Source organism: Gekko japonicus, unplaced genomic scaffold, assembly GCF_001447785.1.
Source record: "Gekko japonicus isolate JY-2015 unplaced genomic scaffold, Gekko_japonicus_V1.1 scaffold94, whole genome shotgun sequence".
NCBI classification, from domain to species: domain Eukaryota; kingdom Metazoa; phylum Chordata; class Lepidosauria; order Squamata; family Gekkonidae; genus Gekko; species Gekko japonicus.
This window is the reverse complement of record NW_015174274.1, coordinates 110,391-132,875: the sequence shown is the minus strand read 5'-3', so window position 1 is coordinate 132,875 and position 22,485 is coordinate 110,391. Positions and strand designations below refer to the sequence as shown.

General features: G+C 42.5%; 1 protein-coding gene across 1 annotated transcript in view; it reads left to right on the top strand.

Moving 5' to 3' along the window:
• FAM171A1 (family with sequence similarity 171 member A1) overlaps nucleotides 1-22,485 on the top strand; it is a 98,345-nt gene that overhangs the window by 50,797 nt on the left and 25,063 nt on the right. Inside the window, exons 3-5 of the mRNA XM_015423759.1 lie at nucleotides 6,839-6,931; nucleotides 15,475-15,633; nucleotides 17,671-17,847. Of these exons, the coding sequence (XP_015279245.1) occupies nucleotides 6,839-6,931; nucleotides 15,475-15,633; nucleotides 17,671-17,847 (429 nt within the window). The remainder of the gene's footprint in view (nucleotides 1-6,838; nucleotides 6,932-15,474; nucleotides 15,634-17,670; nucleotides 17,848-22,485) is intronic.

The following is a 22,485-nucleotide window of genomic DNA, read 5'->3' as shown; positions in this document are numbered from 1 at the left end:
TAAATACAAAAGGCCCCCCCCCCCCCGTGCCTAATTGGAACTTCTTTGTGAATTTAAGATGGAGCCCTCTTTTTCTCGGTACCACATTTTTTGGGGAAGAAAACTAATCTTCCTTTCAGGTAAATAGGGTAATTTGAGCCTGTGTTCTCCAGGACATTTTTTCAGCACTGAGTATTGTGTCATCGGAGGTGTGAAACAGTAGTAAAGGGAATGTCTCTCGCCATGTACAGAATTCTTTCTTCTCACCAGTGATTAACCATAACTGAAACTCCTCACAAGGAAAGGCTTTCAAGGTGGGGCAAGCTCTCATTTTAGAAATAAGTACTGCCCTGGTTTGTGGCGTTTTGTGAGCTGTGTGAGGGTTACCCAGGAGAAGAAGCTGCACCAGTGTTCACTGCTTGCTCTGTGATGTTTCATCATAGTATTTTCCTTCATCCCTAGTTTCAATATCAGCTGAGATGTACTCGTTTCTACTACATGCTCCTTTAGGAGAAAGGTAGCCTGAATTTCAGCCTCGCTATCCCTTTCAGGACATAGGCACTATGTTCATTATCATCAGTAAACACGGGGTATTATGCCTCTGTCAGCATACATGCGGCTACAAGATCAAGTTTAAAATCATGTATGAAAATTTAAAAACCATAAGAATAAAAACTAAGATGGAAGGATTAAAAAATAAAAATCTATTGCATGAACGTAATCCCTCAGTTGGTCTGCAAGCAGTCAGGAGGACAGAGTATTAGGAGATCTGACTCCCAAATCTACACTTGCAGGATGCTGTGAGTTTAGATGCTTGAGAAGAGCAGTTTCCACAACTCCCTCCTTCCCCCTCCCCTCCTTTCTGCTGCTTTAAATATTCCACATAAGGCCGTTTTGAAATTTAAAATACAGTGATTTGCAGCATTTTTGGAGAATCCCTCCAGGGGAGCAGAACACCTAACTTCTTTGTGGGTGGCCCTGTTTCGCTGTCTGCATGACAATGAACTTTGGTATTTGAGAGAACAAGCTTGGGGGGACCATCAAGGGCAGGAAGGTAAATGATTTGGAAGTCCCTCCCTTGCACGCCCAAATTTTCCTTTTCAAGGTTTGAACAGCTGTCAGGGACTTGAACAAGTGAATTCTCCCCCCTTTCCTTAACTGATATCAACATTCTGTGCCTCTTGAAGTATGTTCAGTCATTGGTCAAGCTGTTTGGGGGGTGGGGACTTTCTGTTCATTAATTTACAAAATCATATTAAAGTATTATTGTTACTAATGTATTATATTATATTGGGCACCCTGAGTTAGTTTTTTAAATTATTATTGGATTTATATCCCGCCCTTTCCGCGGACGGGCTCATGGCGGCTCACAGTTATTGGCACCATATGCCAAGTCATGATAAAACATATAAAAACAGTTAAAAATCATACAAGAACAAATAACAATTAAAGGGCTCATTACGATGGTCATTCTTACAAAAGTTTTAAAGGCGCACTATCAGACATAATACTAAACTCTCCATTCAGCGGTATTCCGGCTTCCCATGGTAGTGTGGCTCGATCTCAATGCAGGGCCAGCCCCTTGCCATAGGTGTTAATATTAGTGGTCGTTGATAGTAGTGGTGGCAGTTCCTAATTGAAAGCCTGGTGGAAGAGCTCCATCTTGCAGGCCCTGTGGAACTGTGCAAGGTCCCGCAGGGCCCTGATATCCTCCGGAACCTCATTCCACCAGAGAGGAGCCGCCACTGAAAAGGCCCTGGTAACAGCGAGCCTGGCATCCTTAGGGCCTGGAGTAATTAGTCGATGTTGTGACCCCGACCGTAGTGCTCTCTGAGGTATGTATGGGGAAAGGCGGTCCCTCAGGTATGTCGGACCCAGGCCATATAGGGCTTTAAAGGTAAGTACCAGCACCTTGAAGCGAATTCGGTATGTTATTGGCAGCCAGTGCAGTGCCTTCAGCGCTGGCCAGATGTACTCCTGTCTGGGGAGACCCATCAAGAGCCTGGCTGCGACATTCTGCACTAGCTGCAGCTTCCGGATTTGCGACAAGGGCAGCCCCATGTAGAGAGTGTTACAGTAGTCTAGTCTTGAGGTGACCGTCGCGTGGATCACTGTAGCCTGTGGTAGTCTGTAGGTTGGCCGGTGTTTTCTGTTTTGTAATTGGCACAAACTAACTCCTTTACCGTTAGCTATAGTAATGACTTAAAACCATACTTTAGAATTGAAGCCAATCATCTCGTGGTTTAATGTTCGACATGCAAAAAACACATGAAACAAAAGAAGTTTATTATCCTGCTTGGTTATAAATGAAGCCGTCTGAAATTGTGCGACTTGAAAGCAGAAGCCCTGTATTAACAAGGGTTTCACCTGATATGTAGCTATGGCCACAGGTGAAGCCACAGAAATTGTGTGGTGGATAGCTTTGTACTATAAAAGTCAATGAGGCGAATCATTTTCTTAGTGGCCACTGCAGAAGTCTCAGTATGGCTGGATTTCTGAAACCCTGAACTAGATCATATGGTGTTTTCCATTAATAATCTTGGCATGGAGAGAAGGGGAGGAAGCAAAAATGACATTAATGCATGGAAACAACATATTATTTCTTGTTTTAGTCTCTCTTAAATACAGCTTGTCATTACATGGCATGTTTTGCTTTTAATAATTTATTGATTTTTTTTTAATAAGGGGAACCGAATTTGTGGTGGTTTTCAACAGGTCATTGAAATCTAAACAGGGATTGTTTCATATCCAAGAGTTTTCAAGAGAGAAGGCACTTGAATTGAGTGCGTGTTTCTGAAAGCGTTGCTTGTTTCAATGTTCTCCATTGAGTTCATTAGGCAGTTTGCCACTGCTTTCCATGAGAAGGAGCCATTATTTTGCCCCTTATTTGTGCTTGGATCCTCTGCTAAATGGTCGAAAGGGACAACAGAAAAGGAGAGAAGAACAATAGTTATAATAAGTTAATTCAGTACATCTAAACAGCACATTGTAAAATATTTCATTCGTATCGAAGTGCAAGTCTTCTTACTTTAGTATTTCAACTGGGTTTGTTTGATTCAGATTCTGTCAACTGGGAGTGTGTTATAAACTGAGGTAAAACAAGACTAGCTCTGTGAAGGAGCCATAATCTATTCAAGGAAACGTTAATAATAATAAAGTTACTGCATTTAGGGCCCTAAAGTTTAAGGACTGATAGAAGAGCAAATAAGGTTTAGGAGTTTAGATAGAAATCTCTGATTACACAGAGGAAGAAGGGACGTGAGTCAGATAAGGCAGTGAGTCAGTAAGGCAATAAATCAGTTACCTTAAATTGTTCAAAAACAGGCTAATGTAATTACCGGAGCCTTATTACTTAAATAGACATGTATTCCCTCACTCCCAGTAAGCTGTAAGAAAGGAAGAGATCAAAGGACATCTATCAGGTCACATTTCACAGCGCCTAGGTGATGAGAACATACATTAATGCCAGCTTTTTTTGTTTTTAAATGTGAGTAGCACTGCAGCCATTGCTCATTTTAACATTAACCTACAAGTAGCATATGAGGAGACAGCTGGGTAAAAGCCACTAGAACTGAATATACTTTTCCTTTTCACATGCCATGAAAAAGTTAGGAAGAGTCAGGGATGTTCAAAAAGTCAGAGCGGTGATGATATTTTTGAGCATTGTCTATATCTGACTATACGCACACCCCTGGTAGTTGGCACAACTGTCAGTTGCCACAGGAATCAGCCCTGACCTTATGTAATGCAGATGTAGAAGCGATTGGTGGAAATGCAGTTTATCATATAACAAACCAAATCCCAAATAGGTGCTTTGAAACCAATAAGTCTCTTTTTGGAAGGAAATTATAAGATGGCAGGCCTTGACAAAAGATTTTAAAGTAACTGTAACAAAAATTAATATACAGCCACATTTTTATGCATCCATCAATTGCAGCACTTGTCATGTTGTGGATTTCTTTAACAAAATTTATGTTCTGGTTAGATATGACTTCACAAACTAGGCATGAAGCTTGTCAATCTATTTCTGATCAGATGTGCCTTCCAATACTTCTTCATGATGTGATAATTAGCTTAAAATATAGTTTAACAAGAGTTTTCAGATTATTATCATGCCGTGTAATGAGATTTTAGGAACAGTATTTATTTTAATAGAAAACGTTATGCTGCCTCTCCAGAGAACCTGCTAAAATGTCGCATTTTAGGGACTGTATGTTAATTTTTATGATTAATTGAAAACTGAACAAAAAGAGGTCCAATTACTATGCAGAAAAACTGAAGGAAGTTCATAGTTTAGCAGTTCTCTTTTGGTTCAAAGAGCGAGGCACTGGTACATAGTTTTCACCTCAGGCTTGTATATTGTTTTTCATTCTAACAAATAAAATTATGTTCAAAAAAAGAGAATTTGATATGTTGTCAAAGGCTTTCATGGCCGGAGTTCATTAGTTGTTGTAGATTTTCCGGGTTATATGGCTGTGGTCTTGGCATTGTAGGACCTGACGTTTTGCCAGTAGCTGTGACTGGCATCCTCAGAAGTTTAACACAGAAAGATGGAGTACTCTCTGTGTCAAGGTGACAGAGAGTACTCCTTCTGTGTTATACCTCTGAGGATGCCAGTCATAGCTACTGGCGAAACGTCAGGTCCTACAGTGCCAAGACCATGGCCATACAACCCGGAAAATCTACAACAGCTAAAAGAGAATTTGTCATTCGAATTGTATTCTTCAGTGCTATCTCCTTTATAATTTATTCTACTTGTAATGCATTATGCCCGGAATGCTCATTTAGTCTGAGACTGTACACGTAGAAAGAAATTATTATGATGGGACATCTGTAATTTGAGAAGCTTCTGACTTACAGCGTGAATTCATTAATGCTCAGCAGAGCATTCAGGAAATTATAATGTGTCATAGCTGACCAAGGGGGGAAATGCCCTATACATATACATTGTTTAAATGAATGCTGATGGTATATCTGCTACTATTTTAAATACTGGGAGTCTTGTTGCCAAAACTGTAGAGAATGTTTGAAATTATTGATGGGAAGTAACCTTGATTTTTGAAAAGTATAAAATCATCAAGCAGATTAATATGTAGTTGATTGACATCCTCCAAATTATGGTAAAAATCAATTGAACAGTAGTTTCACACAGCTGAGAGGGCATCTCCCCTGTTCTGGGTGGGGCAATCATAATTTGTTCCTAGATTTGTAATAACTGAATTTGAAGTGTTCTAGTGCAAATTTTGATAAAAAGCTGTTAACCATTTCTCCACATTTTGAATGGCATTGCTCCTATCTATGTGGTTGTACGTCTAACATCCTTTGACATACATCTTCTTTACAAGGGCCTGGTTTATATGACATTCTGCCTCAGTTTCTCTCCTACACACTGTGGGGGAGTGAGAGCATGGCTTTCCTACTTCTGAGGTCACCAGGCATCCATGCATGGATTATAATGTTTCAGTCGGGTATATGTGCATGAAACTCACGAAACTCACAATGCATAAGCATAGTTTTTTGATTCCTGGATTGGTGGTGTGAGCCGGGTATATGTGCACGAAACTCACGATGCATAAGCATCGTTTTTTGATTCCTGGATTGGTGGTGTGAGGGTAATCGAGCACACAGTTCAGGTCTAGGTACATTGGTCTGTTTATACATGTGCATATTTAAGCATCACACTTGTGGGCTGTCCAGTAGGAAATGTGACCAGCATGGGAAGGCATAGCCCTGATCCCCCACTGTGAATAGGAGAGAAACTGGGGAAGAGTATTGGCTGAACCAGGTCCTTGAGAGTGGTTCAGAAATAGAGAAGCTGCTTTTCCAAACTTGGACAAAAGCATGCTTTCTGGAAAATACTGGATTTCGTTTTCTGTCTGCTGTGTCTACAGGGCAAAATCTTCTGTTGTTGCAGTTTCTCAGCTGAATTTTGATGTGCTCTCTGGCGGGGAAGTCTTGCCCCTGCTCAGGGTGGAACAGGGGCATTGGTGGTCCATGGCAGTTGTACTTTTGCTCAGTTAGAGCCCATTTAAAGTGACATCCATCCTCTTCCACTGCCTGTCCATGTAAGCGTTTTCATGCTTGCTCCAAATTGTTCTTCTTGAGTACGCAAGCACAAGCAGCTTTATGCAAAAACAGTTCAAATAAATGGCCTAGGTTCGAGTCCAGTGGCACCGCAGAGACCAACAAGATTTCCAGGGCATAAACTTTTGAGTCAGAAGAATGGAGCTTTGACTCTCAAAAGCTTCTACCCTGGAAATGTTGTTGGTCTCCACGGTGCTCCTGGCCTTGAATCCAGCTCTTTTACAGCAGGCCAGCATGGCTACCCCAGCTGACACAGGTCAAATAAATGCTTCGGATATAATTGATAGATAGCGGTGGCTCAAGTGGTTAAGACGCTGAACTGCAGGCTGTGGAAGGTCGGTAGTTCAGCAGTTCAAGACCGGAGTGTGCCGCATGACGGAGTGAGCTCCTGTCTCTAGTTCCAGGTCCTGCCAACCTAGCAGTTCGAAAGCAAGAAATTGCGAGTAGATAAATAGGTACCACTTCGGTGGGAAGGTAACAGCGTTCCGTGCGCCTTGGTGTTTAGTCACGCCAGCCACATGACCACGGAAACGTCTTCGGACAGCGCTGGCTCTTCGGCTTTGAAACGGAGATGAGCACCGCGACCCTAGAGTCGGACTCGACTGGCTTTCGAGGAAGGGAACCTTTACCTTTACTAACGGTAGTTTGGAAGAGTTCTATCCATTGTGTCAATAGGCCGTTTGTCAGCAAACTTTGAAGGGCATGTTGTTTTTTTAACACAATGGTTTACTTCAGGATTAGCATATATCCCACTTAACCCACTTTCCTTCCACAGTGTTTTCTTCTCTGAGCCTTGGCCTTCTTCCTGAACGTTCAGCTACTCTAATGGTGTATGAAGATGTTGTACAGATAGTCTCAGGATTTCAAGGTATGTGGCTGCTTGGAAACGAAGGGACCTTCATTACCTTGCCATGATCGTTTCTCCCATTTCACAGTTAGAGCATTACTTAGAAATCAACGTGAAGAAATCTACATTTGGAGAAGACATCATAGTCATCAGATCATTAACTTGATTTATTCGAAGCTCCTCACATGTAAATTCAGCACTTGCTCCTTTTATCACGGGTGGAAATAACCTGGTCTAATTTCTTGGACTACAGTTAATGAACTACAGTGGTCTAACCTCAGTTCATGAAATTTCCATTCATCCCAAGAAATGCCTTGTTTATCATAATTTGGGATAGTTGGAAGGTATTGGGAAGGCTTTTTAAAGTGTTGCAAGAGTTTTGGGCTAGAGAATCTCCCTCGCTTTCCTAGAAATGCCTTGGAGCATTTAAAGGGGCATCAGTGAATAGTTTGTTTGTTAACAGTTTATATATTGCCTGTCTGCCAATGCATTCAAGGTGCTTTACAATTTAAAACAATGGCTTAAAAACAAATATACGCCATGTAGATGAGAGAGGGAGGGGAGAAGGAAAACAACTAAATTCAGAGTTCAACTCTTACATCCTGGGAGTGTTCTGGCTGTAATCAAAGTCTTGCTTATGTGAAGCATCTGTGACAATTAGCCAATTAAATAAGCTACTTAGAGGGTTGGGGGTTATGTGGAGTAAATGAAGAGATTAATGTCATAGGAGCTGCCTTAAAACAAGATGGGAAGGTAGGAGATAAATATTTTAAAGAAATATGTAAATAAAAGCAAACATGTAAACAATTGTTTCAGTTTTCTTTGAGAAACAAGTCTTGCTAACTCTTGGATAATATTTACCCCAGTATACATTACTCTGTGAGTAGCAGTCACAAAACGTCACTGTTATTCAAGAGTCATTAACCCTTTTATTTTACAGTCTTTAATAAAGCCCAGCAAATCCAGTAGATGTGTTTCTGTTAATCACTGTTGTCCTTGTCGTGTTTACAGTTCAATTCAAAACATACCCCAATGTTTTTTGGCTGGCATTTTTTTCCCTTTCCAGGGCTGCATTTTATTTTATACAAACAGTGGGGACAAAATTGCTGAATGATGCAAGAGTTAGAATCCAGTCATTTAAAAATGTCGACGTGCATTTTTTTTAAAAAAGGTTATGGCTGTTAAGATGGAAAATGGCAAATTTATGGCAAACTTCTAGGTTCAGATGGATTTCTAGAGATTGCAAAAAAATGGATTATTCAAAATAATGTATTTAAAATGCATTGCTAGTATGTGTTACAGAATTCTCCTTTTCTTGCTACAGAATTTGAGTTATCTTGCCTCAAAATGTTGTTGCTTTTTACACATAATTCATATATCCCTGTTTATTACCAATTCTGCCAGTAATCCTCCTGAACAGGGCGCTTGTTCAGAATTGGCATCCTTAAAGTGAGTTTGCCACTCGTATTCCAGGCCTATACGAAGTACAATACAGTCCCAAATAGATTATACCTTTTAAAGTCCATCGAAGTCAGTAGGCTTAGAAGGGTGTAACTCAGGATTGCCCTGCTGCAATGGTTTAGAATGGGGGGAGGGAGTTTTTTTAAACTAACCTGGCTCATACTTGGATTTGTTTATGCTGTCTTCTCGAACAACAGCAAGACTCACTGGGGAGAGATGCAGCAGGCCTTTTGGTCCAAGAGGTGACTTCTAGTATTAGCTAGAATACGCAAAAGTGGAAGGAGGCTCAACCTTTTAAACTATAAGGCTGTACAGAATCCTGCCTGCACAGTTTGCATTCTATCTGTGAATCTACTCAGGCTAGAGATCGATGCTTTCACACACACACTGAATAATGCACTTTAAATCCAATTTGAATGCATTTTAGCAATCTGTTGCAGGTGGATGTTGCAGTTTCACACAGTAAAATCCAGTTGTAAAGTGCATTGAGAATTATTTGAAAGTGCATTATTCAGCATCTGCGAAAGCACCAAGTGAAAAAAATTGTATTGGTACCAGATGGCCATGATCAGAATCCACACAAAACCCAGAGGCTAACAAAAAAACCAAGACAGCTAACAATCCTATTAAAGTCCCCTCTGTGTGGTTCAGTTTTGTGACATTCAGAAGAAGTAAGCACCATGAAAGGATGCTGACAGCTGAAGTCACAGAAAAACAAATTAGAGACCAACCCTTTACCTAGTAGTGTTATTGCCCTGTGTTTATGGATAATGTGCAAAATTGGTCCCAGAAATCTAGTATGAGCTTGAATGTCCCCAAGGCCTATTTCATCCAGTTCTGTGAAGCAGTTAGTCTTAACCTATAGCAGACGCTCATCCAATCTCCTCGTAATTACAAGTATTTCTCAGCTCTCTTTGGCAACCACTCCTAGCTAGAGCTAGGAATTGTTTTCCTATATCCACCCTAAAACTGCATGGCTGTTACTTGATTCCATGGAGGGTGGGTGGAGGGTTCTTCCCTTGGCAATAAACTTCTGGGAGTATTTGAGTTTCATGAAGATAAAAATAATGTTGCTAGATGAAATGCCCCACTTCCTTCCTTTTTTCTTTCCAAGTCCTTAATGATCGAAGCTTTGTTATCATGAATTCTCTCCAGTTTTGCTGGTATTACAAAGTGCACTTAATAGCTTCAGAAGAAACTTGGCCAGTTAGCAAACAGTATCATGGTTGCCTCCCCCGTGCCTTGCTGAAATGCTTCTGATAATGCAGCCTCATGGCGGTCTGGGTCCAGGTAACAGTAAATGGCTCCTTGAAAGAGGGGGTAGTCACCTCTGCCTCAAAGTGGGCAGTGGTGCATCCACACCTAAAGAAGCCTACTCTGGACCAAGAAGAGCAAAATAACTACCACCCAGTCTCAAATTTACAATTCTTGAGCAAGGTGATTGAGGGGTGGCTGGAGAACTTAGGAATTCCTGAATGAAGTGGATTGGGTTTTTTTCATTCTTTTTTTGGGTGAGTATTGTGAGTGTGCGTGCATGCATGCACGCTTGTGAGCCTGGAAGCCATGGTGACTTCTGGCAACCCCTAGTGGGGCTAGGACGTTTCAGAGAGGCAGCTTGATAACCTGTTTCTGCATCCCGGCCCTGGTATTCCTTGGAGGTCGCCCTTCCAAGTACTTGCCAGGGTCAGCCCTGCTTAGCTTCCGCGATCTGACAAGACTGGGCTTGCCTGGGTTATCCAGGTCAGGGCTTGAAGTGAAATGTTTAGACACATTCCAATCTGGTTTCAGGCCTGGTTATGGGACTGAAACAGGCCTTGTCAACCTGGTGGATGGGGGGAGTGCAACCCTGTTAATTCTCCCAAATCTCCTAGCAGCTTTTGATACCATCAATCATAGTATACTTCTGGGCTACCTTTCAGGGTTGGGGCTGGGAGGCACTGGCTTGTGATGGTTTTGGTCCTATCTCAAAGGTAGGTTTCAGAGGTTGGTGCTGGGAGACTGCTGCTCACCCTCCTGGCGTCTGGCTTTGGAGTCCTGCAAATTTCCATCTTGTGCCCCATGCTTTTTAACATCTGTGTGAAACCACGGTATATTTAGAGCCATCATGCAGGTATTTGGAACACAAAAAAGTCAACATATTCTCTTCCTCTTCCTTTCTTCCGATCATCCTCATTAGGGAGTAGGGGACATCAGAATATAACTGCTAGGGTGTGGGCCTAGGGCAAATAACCCCCTCCAATTAAAATTGGGTTAGAAAGCTTTCTTTCCATAGCCTCTTTGCTGTGGCAGATTTTGTTGGTAGATACTGAACGACTCTTGAGTGCAAGTTTTGGCTTTCCACGTATAAATCTTTGGCTAAAAAGGGGGATATGATCCAAATTTCTAGTCACATTTGGCCAACTCTTTCTTGGTGACCAGTAAATTACTAAAGGGTTCCTTTCAAGGTGATCAGATTGAGGCCTTCCCTGTGGCTGAGACGACAGGCTTTGGGGCTGTTCTACTAGTCCAGAAATCCAAAGACATCACCTCCAAGTGGAATCACCCCAATTCCCAGGAAAGAAAATCTCATCTACTTCCTCCTCTCAAGGACACATCCCAAGGAGGAGTAAAGAAACCTCACTCAATATGTTACTGCTTCCCTCCAGTTGCAGATAAGGGTCATTCGCAGCATTTTATGCCCAAATAGGCCAGCTCTGATAATAGAGTTAATCAGAATTCTTATGTATCATTTATCAAATCCCTAACATCTGGGGACCCCAATACCAACAATTTTTCAAAGCTATACAGCATTTCTTAGATATTCAGGCCATGGGTTCAGTTTCCCATTTCCAGCAGTTCTTAGAGGTTTGTTATATTCTTTAATCCCCCCCCAAAAAAAAACCTCTTGGAGATTTAAGGGTCACATGACCACGGAAATGTCTTCGGACAGCGCTGGCTCTTCAGCTTTGAAACGGAGATGAGCACCGCAACCCTAGAGACGGATTCGACTGGCTTTCGAGCAAGGGAACCTTTACCTTTATCACCCTAAAGAGATTCAGTGTTCCTAGAAAGAAACATGTCCCGTGAAGAAACTTGTCCATATTGTTGCTGCAGGTGTACAGATTGTGTAACATATACACTTTCTCACATACCAATGAGACCAAATTGAAGGACATTTCAGCAGCTCTCATAATTCTCATAGAACCATGGGCTCTTTCAGCATTGGGCCATTTGTGCTGGCAACAGCTTCCACATTCACAAAACCCTTGGTAGCTCTCATTGCCTTTCGCCAAGTCAAGAGTATGGCAACTATCATTGTATATTCTGATTCAGCCCCCAACCAGACTACAGGCCAAGGGGCTGTGGATAACTGGCAGATGCTGGGGGAGCACAGCTTTGTTATATAAATAGAGAATATTAGTCTACCGCTGAGGTCATCCCTGACACTTTGGGACACCAAGGTATTTCTTCATGATCAAGGAGGGAAAGGGATTTCTGCTCTGCTGGTTCTAATCTGGGAAGGCTCCTCTTCCCCTCCACTGAGGTCAAAGATCAACCCAACAGGGCATGCAAAACTCTTTTGTTTTCTCCTGTTGAAGTTTCCAAGTTTGAGACACATTGGTAAATGCCACCAGCGGTTAATAATAGATCATTGCTGTCTGTAGAAACAATCCTTAGATGGTGGTTAGAATTCTCTTGTAGGGAGACTGACCAGTTCATTGGAAAAACCTGGTTTATGTTCATAGTGTCGTTGTAGTAGGAGGACACTGCCTATACTTTTTTGACATTTTGCTAGGCCATCACTTTTTGTTATTTTATGCTTTTTCTCTGTTGCGGAGTACAAACTCATATGTAGAGCAGCATAGACAGATATCTGTCCGTTGGAGCAGGGCTGCTCCTGAGATATAGCAAGTACTGCAAACCACCAGGGAAATGGAGCATCCCCCTAGGCTGCTCATAGTTTGAAAAGTATTTAGTCTGTAAAGTTGCTGTTTTCAATTTAGGGCTGGGATCCCTTTCCTGTTAGACAAATGTGCTGCGTTCGCTGTTGTTAGCTGTGCTCATATTATTTCAGTATGTTGTTGCGTTTTAACGTATTCACTTGACTCAGTTTTAAAATTTAGAATTGCAGGAATGTCTTCTGGCCTGACTATAAGACCTTCTATGTAGCAGATCAGGTTTTTAAAAATGAGCACTGCCAAACTGTTGTGCCAGTCTGGTGTAGCAGCTTCAGAAGACATGGTGTCCTCAGGTGCTGACTGTCAATCTCAGTAGCACTTGGGAAGCCTGAGTTGTCCCTTGTCAGGTGGCTGGGTTGCAGAGGACATGGGACGTGAAGAGGGGCTGGAAAGATTGACCTGAGCCTCACCAGAACTCTGTGGCCATCCCCACAGTGGGAGGAGGATGCAGCTGAAGAACCAGTGGCAGAAGCCTTAGGAAGCCAGAGGGAGTGGAGCAGAACCTGGCAGGTGAGGTGAAGCAGAGAAGGAGGCAGAGAGGAGGAGCCGGATTAATGGGGAGACCGGGCAGAAGGATGTATAAGAGGGGAGGAGTTGGACAGTGGAAAGTTAGGAGGGAGAAGGTATAAAACATGGATTTGCCTCTGTGGGGGGGAAAGAGGAGCGGCAACAAAGGCTGTCACAGCTCCCACTGGCTGGGATTGAGAAAGACTAGAGGAGATTTTAAGGCCCAGTCTCTTGGTTAAAGTTTTTCGTCATATTGAAGTGTTTTCCTCAGTGTACTTACTCAGTTCACTAAAGGTTGTGTATGATGTCTAATACACATGCCTAAAACATAAACACATAGGCCAAGTTTGTGTACCTTCCCCCCCCCTTTTGGTATTTTTCATATGTGAGTGTGTGCGCATGAGTGCGTGCACACCTGGAAGTCATGGCGACCTCTGGTGACTGACCCCTACTGGGGGCCTGGAGGATATTCAGAGAGGTGGCTGAATAATGCCCCCCCCCCGGCCTCTGGTATTTCAAGGAGGTCTCCCATCAAAGTATTTGCCAGAGTCGACCCTGCTTAGCTTCCGAGATCTGAGGAGATTGGGCTAGCCCGGGCTATCCAGGTCAGGGCACCTTTCCCCATTTTTGTGGGAGGAGAATCATAGGAATGAGGTCCGTGTACAGTGTTTGTCTCATATGGTATTTATTTGTATGACAGAGTGGAGAGTACATCCCTACTCTTTCACAAAGAAGAAAATCTTTAGGTAAGAGTATGAAGTGTTCTTGTTTATAGATATTTACTTGGCTTTGTGTTTTGTGTTGAATTTAATTGTAGGTCTATTGCAAATGTTTCATGATGGTAGTATAGAGGTTCTAATGGCTAGAAGAATCACTAGAATTTAAATTCTGGTTCATTACCTGATGACTCTATTTTAAAATGGTATAACTTCATTGGCTTTGTTGTCATTATCCATACGACTGTTTATTGAATGAGCAACACTGGATAGTACAGCTAAGCATTCTGCTGTCACATTCCATTTTTTGTTACAAGCATGAGGATGAAGTGTAATCTTGATTGGAAAGCTGTTTTGGAAGCATGCTACATGCTCTGAAAAATGAGCTCTTGGGAATACAGTAACAGCTGTTTCAAATCTTTGTTTGCACATTATGGAAAAAGCTTGCAGACAGGGGTCTTGCTGTGTTTGCTGGAAAGCTTTGTTAATAGTATGAAGTTGTGGAAAGATGCTTTGGCTCATAAGCAGATGTCTAACCAGAACAAAAACCATAAATCCTGCATGAAGTTGACTCTAACCCTTTCAAGACTCAGATCTCTTCTGATAATGTTCAGTGATGATGTTGAATAAAAGTTCATCATTGGTTGAGTATTCAGCAGCGTAATAGCTGTCCATAAAGGGGCTGTTCAGCTGGGACCCTAAAATGGCTGGCTACTTTAGCTCCACTACTGAATCTAGCCATCTTACTCTTGTGTGGATGGATTTGTCCTAAAAGTAGTAGCTCTTTTGTTGAAATCTTAGACTTGTGGAGCCCCCTGCATGCTGTCAAGGATCTACTGGGCAATAGGTTGCAGATCAGTGTGCCTGGACTTGTCCACTTGACTCTCCTCTCAAAAAACATGATGGCTCAAGGGACTGGTAGCTCTTTGAAGATGTTGTCTTCTTTAGCTGAAGATTCTACCAGGACTGATCTCTGTGGCTAACCAGGAAAGAGACTCGTTTGGAAACCTGGGGTAGATCTTGTTAACCACACTGTTGGGCCTGTGGCCATGATAGTTCCCAGAAACTGCCTTTGGCCTAAAGCATGCCTTAGATAGATAAGACAGTCATGTTCCCACATTGATGTTTCTTCAAGAGACTAGGCCCTACCTTGGGATCTGACAGTTTCAGAAGGGGGTTTAAGCAGTATGGACACATGTGGACCTGGCAGCAGTTCCCTTGCAACGCCACAGTAAGCGCAAGGGAAGGCACAGACCATGAGAGAAAGGAGATGAAGAGCAGACTTAGAGTGCAGAACAAGCCTTCTCTTTGCTTTGCATTGCCCACCCTGCCTCTGCCCCATATGTGTGACCATCCAGTTATATTCACGACTGACACACTGAAATGTCTCTTGTCTGCGTAAAACCTGCATATAACCTTAGTTTAACTCTTGAACGAGACTAGTACTGCTGTTTTGTCATTTATAATGGAAGACGTACGACAGTAGAAGGCTGAATAAGATTCAAGGTTTTGTCTAGGGGCAAAGTTTTAAAACTGGAAAGAGGTGGGACATCCCAAAGCAGCTCATTTAGAGCTGCAGATAACTTGATGTTCCGATTAAAAATTTTTATAGGTGAACCAGCGAAAAAGGATACCCTTAGCAGGTGAACAGAATTAATTAACTGAACTGTATAACTTATGATTATCTCATTGTCGAATTGTTTTAAACTTCCACTGGAATACATTTCGGAAGCTAATGATGAATGTTGGCTGCATCCAACGGCATTCTAAATCTGATCTAATGAGGAGAATGAGAAATGATCTGTTCTTTTTATTGCAAAAGTATCCAAGGGTTGTAGCAGTTACATTTCAGTTTATAAAAATATGCTCTGTGTAGATAAAAATCTACTGGTCCATTGGATAATGACATCTTTATTTAGTGTATTTGCTTCTTTGTTGCCAGGTGCACGGATTCAGCCCCGAGTTCATTTTCAGAGGAGAGCCCTCAAGCTGCCAGAGAATACCAGCTATAGTGACCTCACAGCATTTCTTACTTCAGCTAGCTCACCTTGGGAGGTGGATAGTTTTCCTTATTTACAAGGATATGATGGCAATGGAACTGGTAAATTTTAATCTTGATTTTTTTAAAAATAGCCAATGCCACCTTTATTAGTTTTTTCTCCCCACCCCAATTACTAAAAGCAACAAAGGCTGTCGCAAACTCAAAGTAGTTTCCACAGAGAAAAGTTATCAACATAGCAAAAATCCTAGAAAAGCCTCATTCATTGACCTCTTTGGTTATTGTTAAAAGAAGCTTTAAAATTAGTGTTCTAATGCCTTAGTTGGTAGAGTAGGTCAGACTTGCACAACTTGAGACTTGCTCATATGAACACATTTACCACGTGTCTGTTGTGGTCTGCCGGGGTCTTGACAACCCCAATCCTTTTTGCAGGTCTGGGCAAACCAAAAACCCACCGAGAGGTTTATCAGTCTAGTCGGCTGCCTTCAGCTTCGTGCGTTCCAGCCAAGCCAATTGTTTCCTTACAAAATTTATAGGAGTTACAGACTGCCTTCTGGGAGTTGTTTCCATTGGTTTCTAAAATACACTAAATTACAAAAATGCTAAAATCTATCCAAATCTAGCAAAAAAAAAACCCAACCAGATAAAGGCAACAGAAGACCAGTAGCAGAACCAATAAGCTAGATGCTCTAAAGTCTCCATCTCAATCCTTACAAGTTTGGCAGAACTGAAATGCTGTCATCTGGTTGCAAAAGGAAGCAAGAGACTAAATGAACTTCCTTGGACAGGGAACTCCAAAACACTGGGCTCCTGGTAGATGCCAAACAAGCATCTATGACAGATGGAACCCTTACCATGGCCTCATGGGCAGGGGAGTTAGATTTTTATATGCAGCAAGAGTAGAATAGGAAGCTCTGCTTTTACATTCTGACACCATATAAAGTGACAGGCCGGGAAAGTCAGCTTACTATAATGTACAGTTAATATAAAAATTGTGGGTTTTTTTTAAAGAAAAAGTGAAGATGTATAGATTTTGTAGATTTTTCATTCATAACTAACTTGTTCCATTTATGATGGGCCAAATGCACATAGCCTTCCTGTGTGTCCCTGGTTGGTATATGAGTTGTACAGGATTGATTTACAAACTGTTTTAAATGAGTTCCCATAATGGTAAGAGTGCTGAGAGTAGGGTTGCCAACTCCAAGTTGGGAAATTCCTGGAGATTTGGGGTGGAGGGCAGGTTTGGGGGAGGAAAGGGACTTCCGTGGGGTATAATGCCCTAAAGTCTACCCTCCAAAGCAGCCATTTTCTCCAGGGGAACTGCTGTCTGTTGGCTGGAGATGAGTTATAATTCCGGGAGGCCTCCAGGTCCCATCTGGACGTAGGTAACCTTAGCTAAGTGTGGGGTGGGTGGTAAAATTAGTATGTTACTGCTGACTGTGTCTACCCTCAAGCTTTGCCAAACATTATTTCAGAAAGGCAAGGAATGTTTATGTAGATGCAGGCTATCAAAGAACTCTGTGGCCAAGATCCAGAGGACTGTGTTTGGAACGCCACACGAGCAATCATTGCTTTTCCAACCCTTCTTTCCACCATGAGCCCCATCCCCCTGTTCAAACTGCTCATGAAATTGGATGTAACTGGAAGGAAAAATGGGCAGACTGCTCATCTGGAAGAAAAAAAACACTTTCTTCTCATGAACTGAGCTCTTGGTGGATACTGAAAATGCTGTCCCACAGGATGGCTGGGAAAACGAACAGTCAGGGGTTGTCACCGTTGTCACTTCTCTACAGCTTACCCCTGAGAGGGTCTTCATGGGGGAAGCCTTCAGGTGGCAGAACCAAGACACAACATGGTGTCAGCGGTACTTTTGTTTGAAATGTGTGGGCGGGCTTAGGTCATTTGAGCTGTGACGTTATAACTTGTGTAAGTTAATCATTTTGGGAGGAAATGAATCGGAATTAACCGGACGGAGCACTTTGAATTTGCAGAATGCTGTCCAGGTCACTATCGTCTTTGAGTAACAGGAAGGTAGTTGTTAATCAGTACAATGGATGATTGTGTAACATGCCTGAGTGTTAATTTAGCTTTGAATGTTACCTTTTATGTATTTCCGTAACTTTGTCCATTTGCCTACAGGAAATAACACCAGGTATGATCTTACTCCTGTCACTGCAGTTAGCGTTCACTTACTCAGAAGTGATGGGACCCCAGTTCCAGTGAATGGGCCCATCTTTGTAACAGTGCCTCTCCCAACCAGCAGCAACTTGAAGCACAATGCCCATGTGCCAGCTTGGAGGTTTGACCAAAAATTTGGTAAGCATCTTTTGTCGTTGACCTCAAATGTATGCTTCATTTACAACATCCACTTTGTAACACAGACAGGAGGTGATGAGAGGCTCTGATCTGCAGTAGCCCTTTGCACGTGGGCATTCCCTTCTGGTTCCCATAATGGGGGCCGCACTGGGATAGGGGAATTGGCAGGAGTTGATTTCTTTCTTTCCTTGATTCTGCAGGTTTGGATTCAATCCATGATATATAATTACTATAATATAAATTGCAGTCATTTGGCAAGTTGATTTGTTTGAATGTAGGTCCCTTCATTTAATTCCACTGTATAGGCTCTGATAAGTCAAACTCCTGTTTTCATCTCTTTTTGTTCAAGATCATTCTTGAAGAAATTGACTTCTAATGACCATATCCTAAAAGAAGCAGTCCATCTTTTTCTCTATCATGTTTTAAAGCTGTAGAGTCACAATATATTTGTAAAATGAATGTGCAAAAAGGGAATTTTTTGAATTAGATCATCAATGCTGAAATGCTAAGGATGGTTTCCTGGAAGTAAGCACTATTGAATCTGTAAGTCACAATGATCAGGCACTACAATCTCTGTCTTTGTGTTTATATTTTTTCCATTCTGTGTATTGAAAACAACTAGACAGTAATCAGAGGTGTTCATTTGATGCAACTGATTGAGGTAAACACACACCTGTAGTATTTATTTACATATTTATTCCAGCTCATACAGATGAACCTCCAAGTTTAGCCTTGTTGGCATTCCTTTGAGACCTTATTCACCTGTGGCATAGCTCAGCTTTAAATCTTTTAAAATCATAAATTATTTTTCTGTGCAAGACTCTTTCTTGTTCACAGCATATAATAACCTGTTAATTACTCGGGCCTTGTATTACAGCTGATGAAATAGACCCTATTCTACAGCATTCATAACATAATGAATGTCTTAGTCTTTCATTTGCCCCAGATCTTTTGTCAATTTTGTTTGTATTTCTCAGCTATTTAAAGTTTGAGTGCTTCCCAGTCTCTAAGCTAATTTCCAAATGTTTAATGCAGAAAAATAGTGTGGGTTTTTTCATTGTGGTTTTAATATTAGCCAAGATCACCAGATTGTGGTTTTGCTAGGAAAAGTGTAACTTATTTCATCTTGAGCTTAAATCATTCTTCTTTCCCATTTCCTATATCCCTTCCCCTCAAGTCAGGCTCTGATTTTCAATGGCTCAAGATCTTCATGTTTTTTCTTTCCCCCCCCCAAAACACTGAAGTTTTATTAATGCATAAGAAATGCACACAGCAGCAATAAACTAGGAGGCAAAATCCTATTCTTTTAAAAGGCTCATCTGCTTACCAAGTGCTTTCTGTAAGCTTAAGAACAAACTAGAAAATGCAGACAGATGCTTACTTCAGACACAAATTGCCCTAAGCATGCAGCTGTTTCCAGGCTGGGTTGAGGGCATCAGTCTGTGCTTCGAGATTTTCCTGTTACTTCTCTAAACTAAAAAGAAAGTTCACCCAGCAGCTTAAAGTTCCTTTCTTCTTTATGTTTTTGTCCTTAGGTAGTGAGTTTTGTTTGCCACGTTCAGACCATTGATTTGTCAAGGTTATTATTGTCTACTCTGACAGCAGCTCTCTGGGACCTTTCATATCATTTACTATCTGATCCTTGTAACTGGATTCAACATGGAACCTTTTGCATGGAGAACAGATGCTCTGGCAGTGTGTAGTGGCCCCACATCTTAAGAAAATAAGAAGAGCCCTGCTGGATCAGACCAGGGGTCTGTCTAGTCCAGCATCTGGTTTCACGCAGTGGCCAACCAGTTCCTCTGGTCAGCCAACAACAGGGCATGGAGGCCGAGGCTTTCCCCAGATGCTGCCTCTGGGCTGTGGGATTCAGAGGCTTAGTGCCTCTGAATGTGGAGGTTCCCCTCAGTCACCATGGCTAGTAGCCATTGATAGACTTATTCTCCAACAATCTATCTAATCCCCTTTTAAAGCTATTTATTCCTGTGGCCATCACTACATCCCCTGGCAGCAGATTCCACATTTTAATCACTCTCTGTGTAAAGTAGTATTTCCTTTGGTCTGTTCTGAACCTACTGCCCATCAGTTTCATTGGATGCCCTCGAGTTCTAATATTTTGGGAGAGGGAGGAAAAAACTTGATCAAAACTGAAAGCTAATGTGTATCTCAAACCTGAATTCAGCATATGACAGCATGGTCCCGTAATTGGTATGGCACAAGTTGAATCAGTGCAGGATTGACTGGAGATATCATGCACTGAAATGGTTGCATGACTTGCCTTTCCCCAGTGATGATGATGCCTGATGGACTAAAGAGGCTACACATGTATGACCTTCACATTTCCATCTCCAAACCCAGCTGAAATATCGTAAACTATTTATACATAGGTACAGTCTTGGGGGCAATATTTTGGGTGGGATTATGCAGCAGACAGAGGGAAGGAGAAAGATGCAACTTTGAACTGAACTTTGAATGTTATCGTTATCGAACATTCTTTATTGAAAGAAAGTGTGGGAATGGAAGGCAGGATGAAAGGCTGTGCAATAACATACTCCCAGACTGGGAAGTATGCTAAAAACTAATGAATTGGGGAATGCAAGCAAATAAACAAGGGTACATGCAACAAGCAATTTAAACCGTTCCTAGTGGAAACGGTCCCATTAAGCGAGCTGTATCTACCCAGACAGAGCCACTGGAGTCTCTTGTTGCTGCCGAGGGTCCTGAGATTAGGGAGAGTTCTGTGGAGTCGTGTCAGGGAGGGGTCTGCAGGTAACAGCTAGGTAAATTTATTTATTTTATTCTATTTTTATCCCACCCTCCCTGCCAAGGCAGACTCAGGGCAGCTTACGTTAAAAGGTTAAAAATGTTACAATAAAGGTATCATAAAATACAAAACATAACAAACAAATCAATGCAGACAGAATAAAGTGCTGGTGGCGGTCACGTCCCGGTGGCCATGATAGGATGGTCCGAAGTATGGCCCCCATCAGTGTCCAGCATAACAGGTTATTGGTGTTAACATGAAGGGCCTTGGCAGTTAGTGTTGTTAGTATTGTTCATGTTGTTAGTGGCACTGGCAGCTCCTAAACGAAGGCCTGGTGGAAGAGCTCCGTCTTACAGGCCCTGCGGAATTAGGGAACCGGCCTTGGCTAGGAGGGCGGGATAAAAAATTAATAAATAAATAAAAGATCCCGCAGGGCCCTGATGTCTTCCGGGAGCTCATCCCACCAGTGTGGAGCTGCCACTGAGAAGTCCCTAGCCCTGGAAGAGGCCAGTCTGGCAGCTTGGTGCCAGTTTGGTGTAGTGGTTAAGTGTGCGGACTCTAATCTGGGAGAACCGGGTTTGGTTCCCCGCTCCTCCACTTGCACCTGGCTGGATGACCTTGGGCAAGCCATAACTCTGGCACAGCTGTTCTTGAAAAAGAGCAGTTTCTGTCAAGAGTTCTCTCAGCCCCACCTACCTCACAGGGTGTCTGTTGTGAGGAGGGGAAGGAAAAGGAGTTTGTAAGCCGCTCTGAGACTCCCTTGGGTAATGAAGGGCGGAGTATAAATCCAATTTCTTCTTCATCTTTCGGTCCAGGGAGGGTCAAACACTTTTGAGACCCTGACCTCGGTGCTCTCTGGGGAACATGCAGGGAAAGGCGGTCCCTCAGGTAGGGAGGCCCCAGGCCACATAGGGCTTCAAAGATCAAAACCAGCACCTTGAAATGATTCCCCTCAGATTCAAAGCTGGCGTCAGCATACCCTGAGTTGGAACAGCTGCCGGGGCCCAGGGTTTCTGGTGGAGTCCAGTGTTCTCCCTAAGCTGAGTTATTGTGAGCTAGCTCACAGTTTTTTAGCCTACGGCTCACACATTTTTGTCTTAGCTCAGGAAGGATGGCTCCAGAGCAAACTAATTTATGCAGTAGCCAAATCGCTCGCTCACAACTTCAATGCCAGTAGCTCACAAAGTAGAAATTTTCCTCACAAGACTCCATAGCTTAGAAGGAGCGTTGGTGGAGTCCACTGCTACCAACTCTTTGCCCATGCACCTTCCCTGACATCTGCCTGTCTGCCCTTCCCTAATCCCTTCCCTTGCTAGCACAGCAGGCAGTGAAGATAGCTGTGAGTGCCAATGGCAGAAGGATGCACAGGCAGGTGGGTGGCATAGGAGAGGGAAGGTGTGAGTAGGGGGCTGGTGGTGGGTCCTTGGCACTGTCTGCCCAAGACCCTCAAAAAACTGAAACCAGCAAGTCTTATTTCCTTATAAACGCCCCTAGAACTGGGATAACGCAGCAAAAGAAGGGAAATCCATGTGGATTGCTTTACTTCACCAGCCTCTGTCTATGTGCCATATCACTTCAAGCGAGAACAGTGCATTACAGACAGAACTTCCTACCTTGGATGTAAACTAAAGCAGTGGTACCTCTTGAATAATTAATAAAATTAAACAGTGTAATTACACCCTGGAGGCATTTTTAAGTTTATTCTTGAAACAGAGATACATTTCACATCCTATTTAGCAGTAATTGTTTGTATTGAGAATGGCAGGCAAAGAAGTGCATATATGGCATGCCATGAACTCACACTCTGAAGTACACTTCTGTCCATCAGCATGGGGTGTTGATTTAGCTATAGGGACCTGTAGGTATCCTGCTGA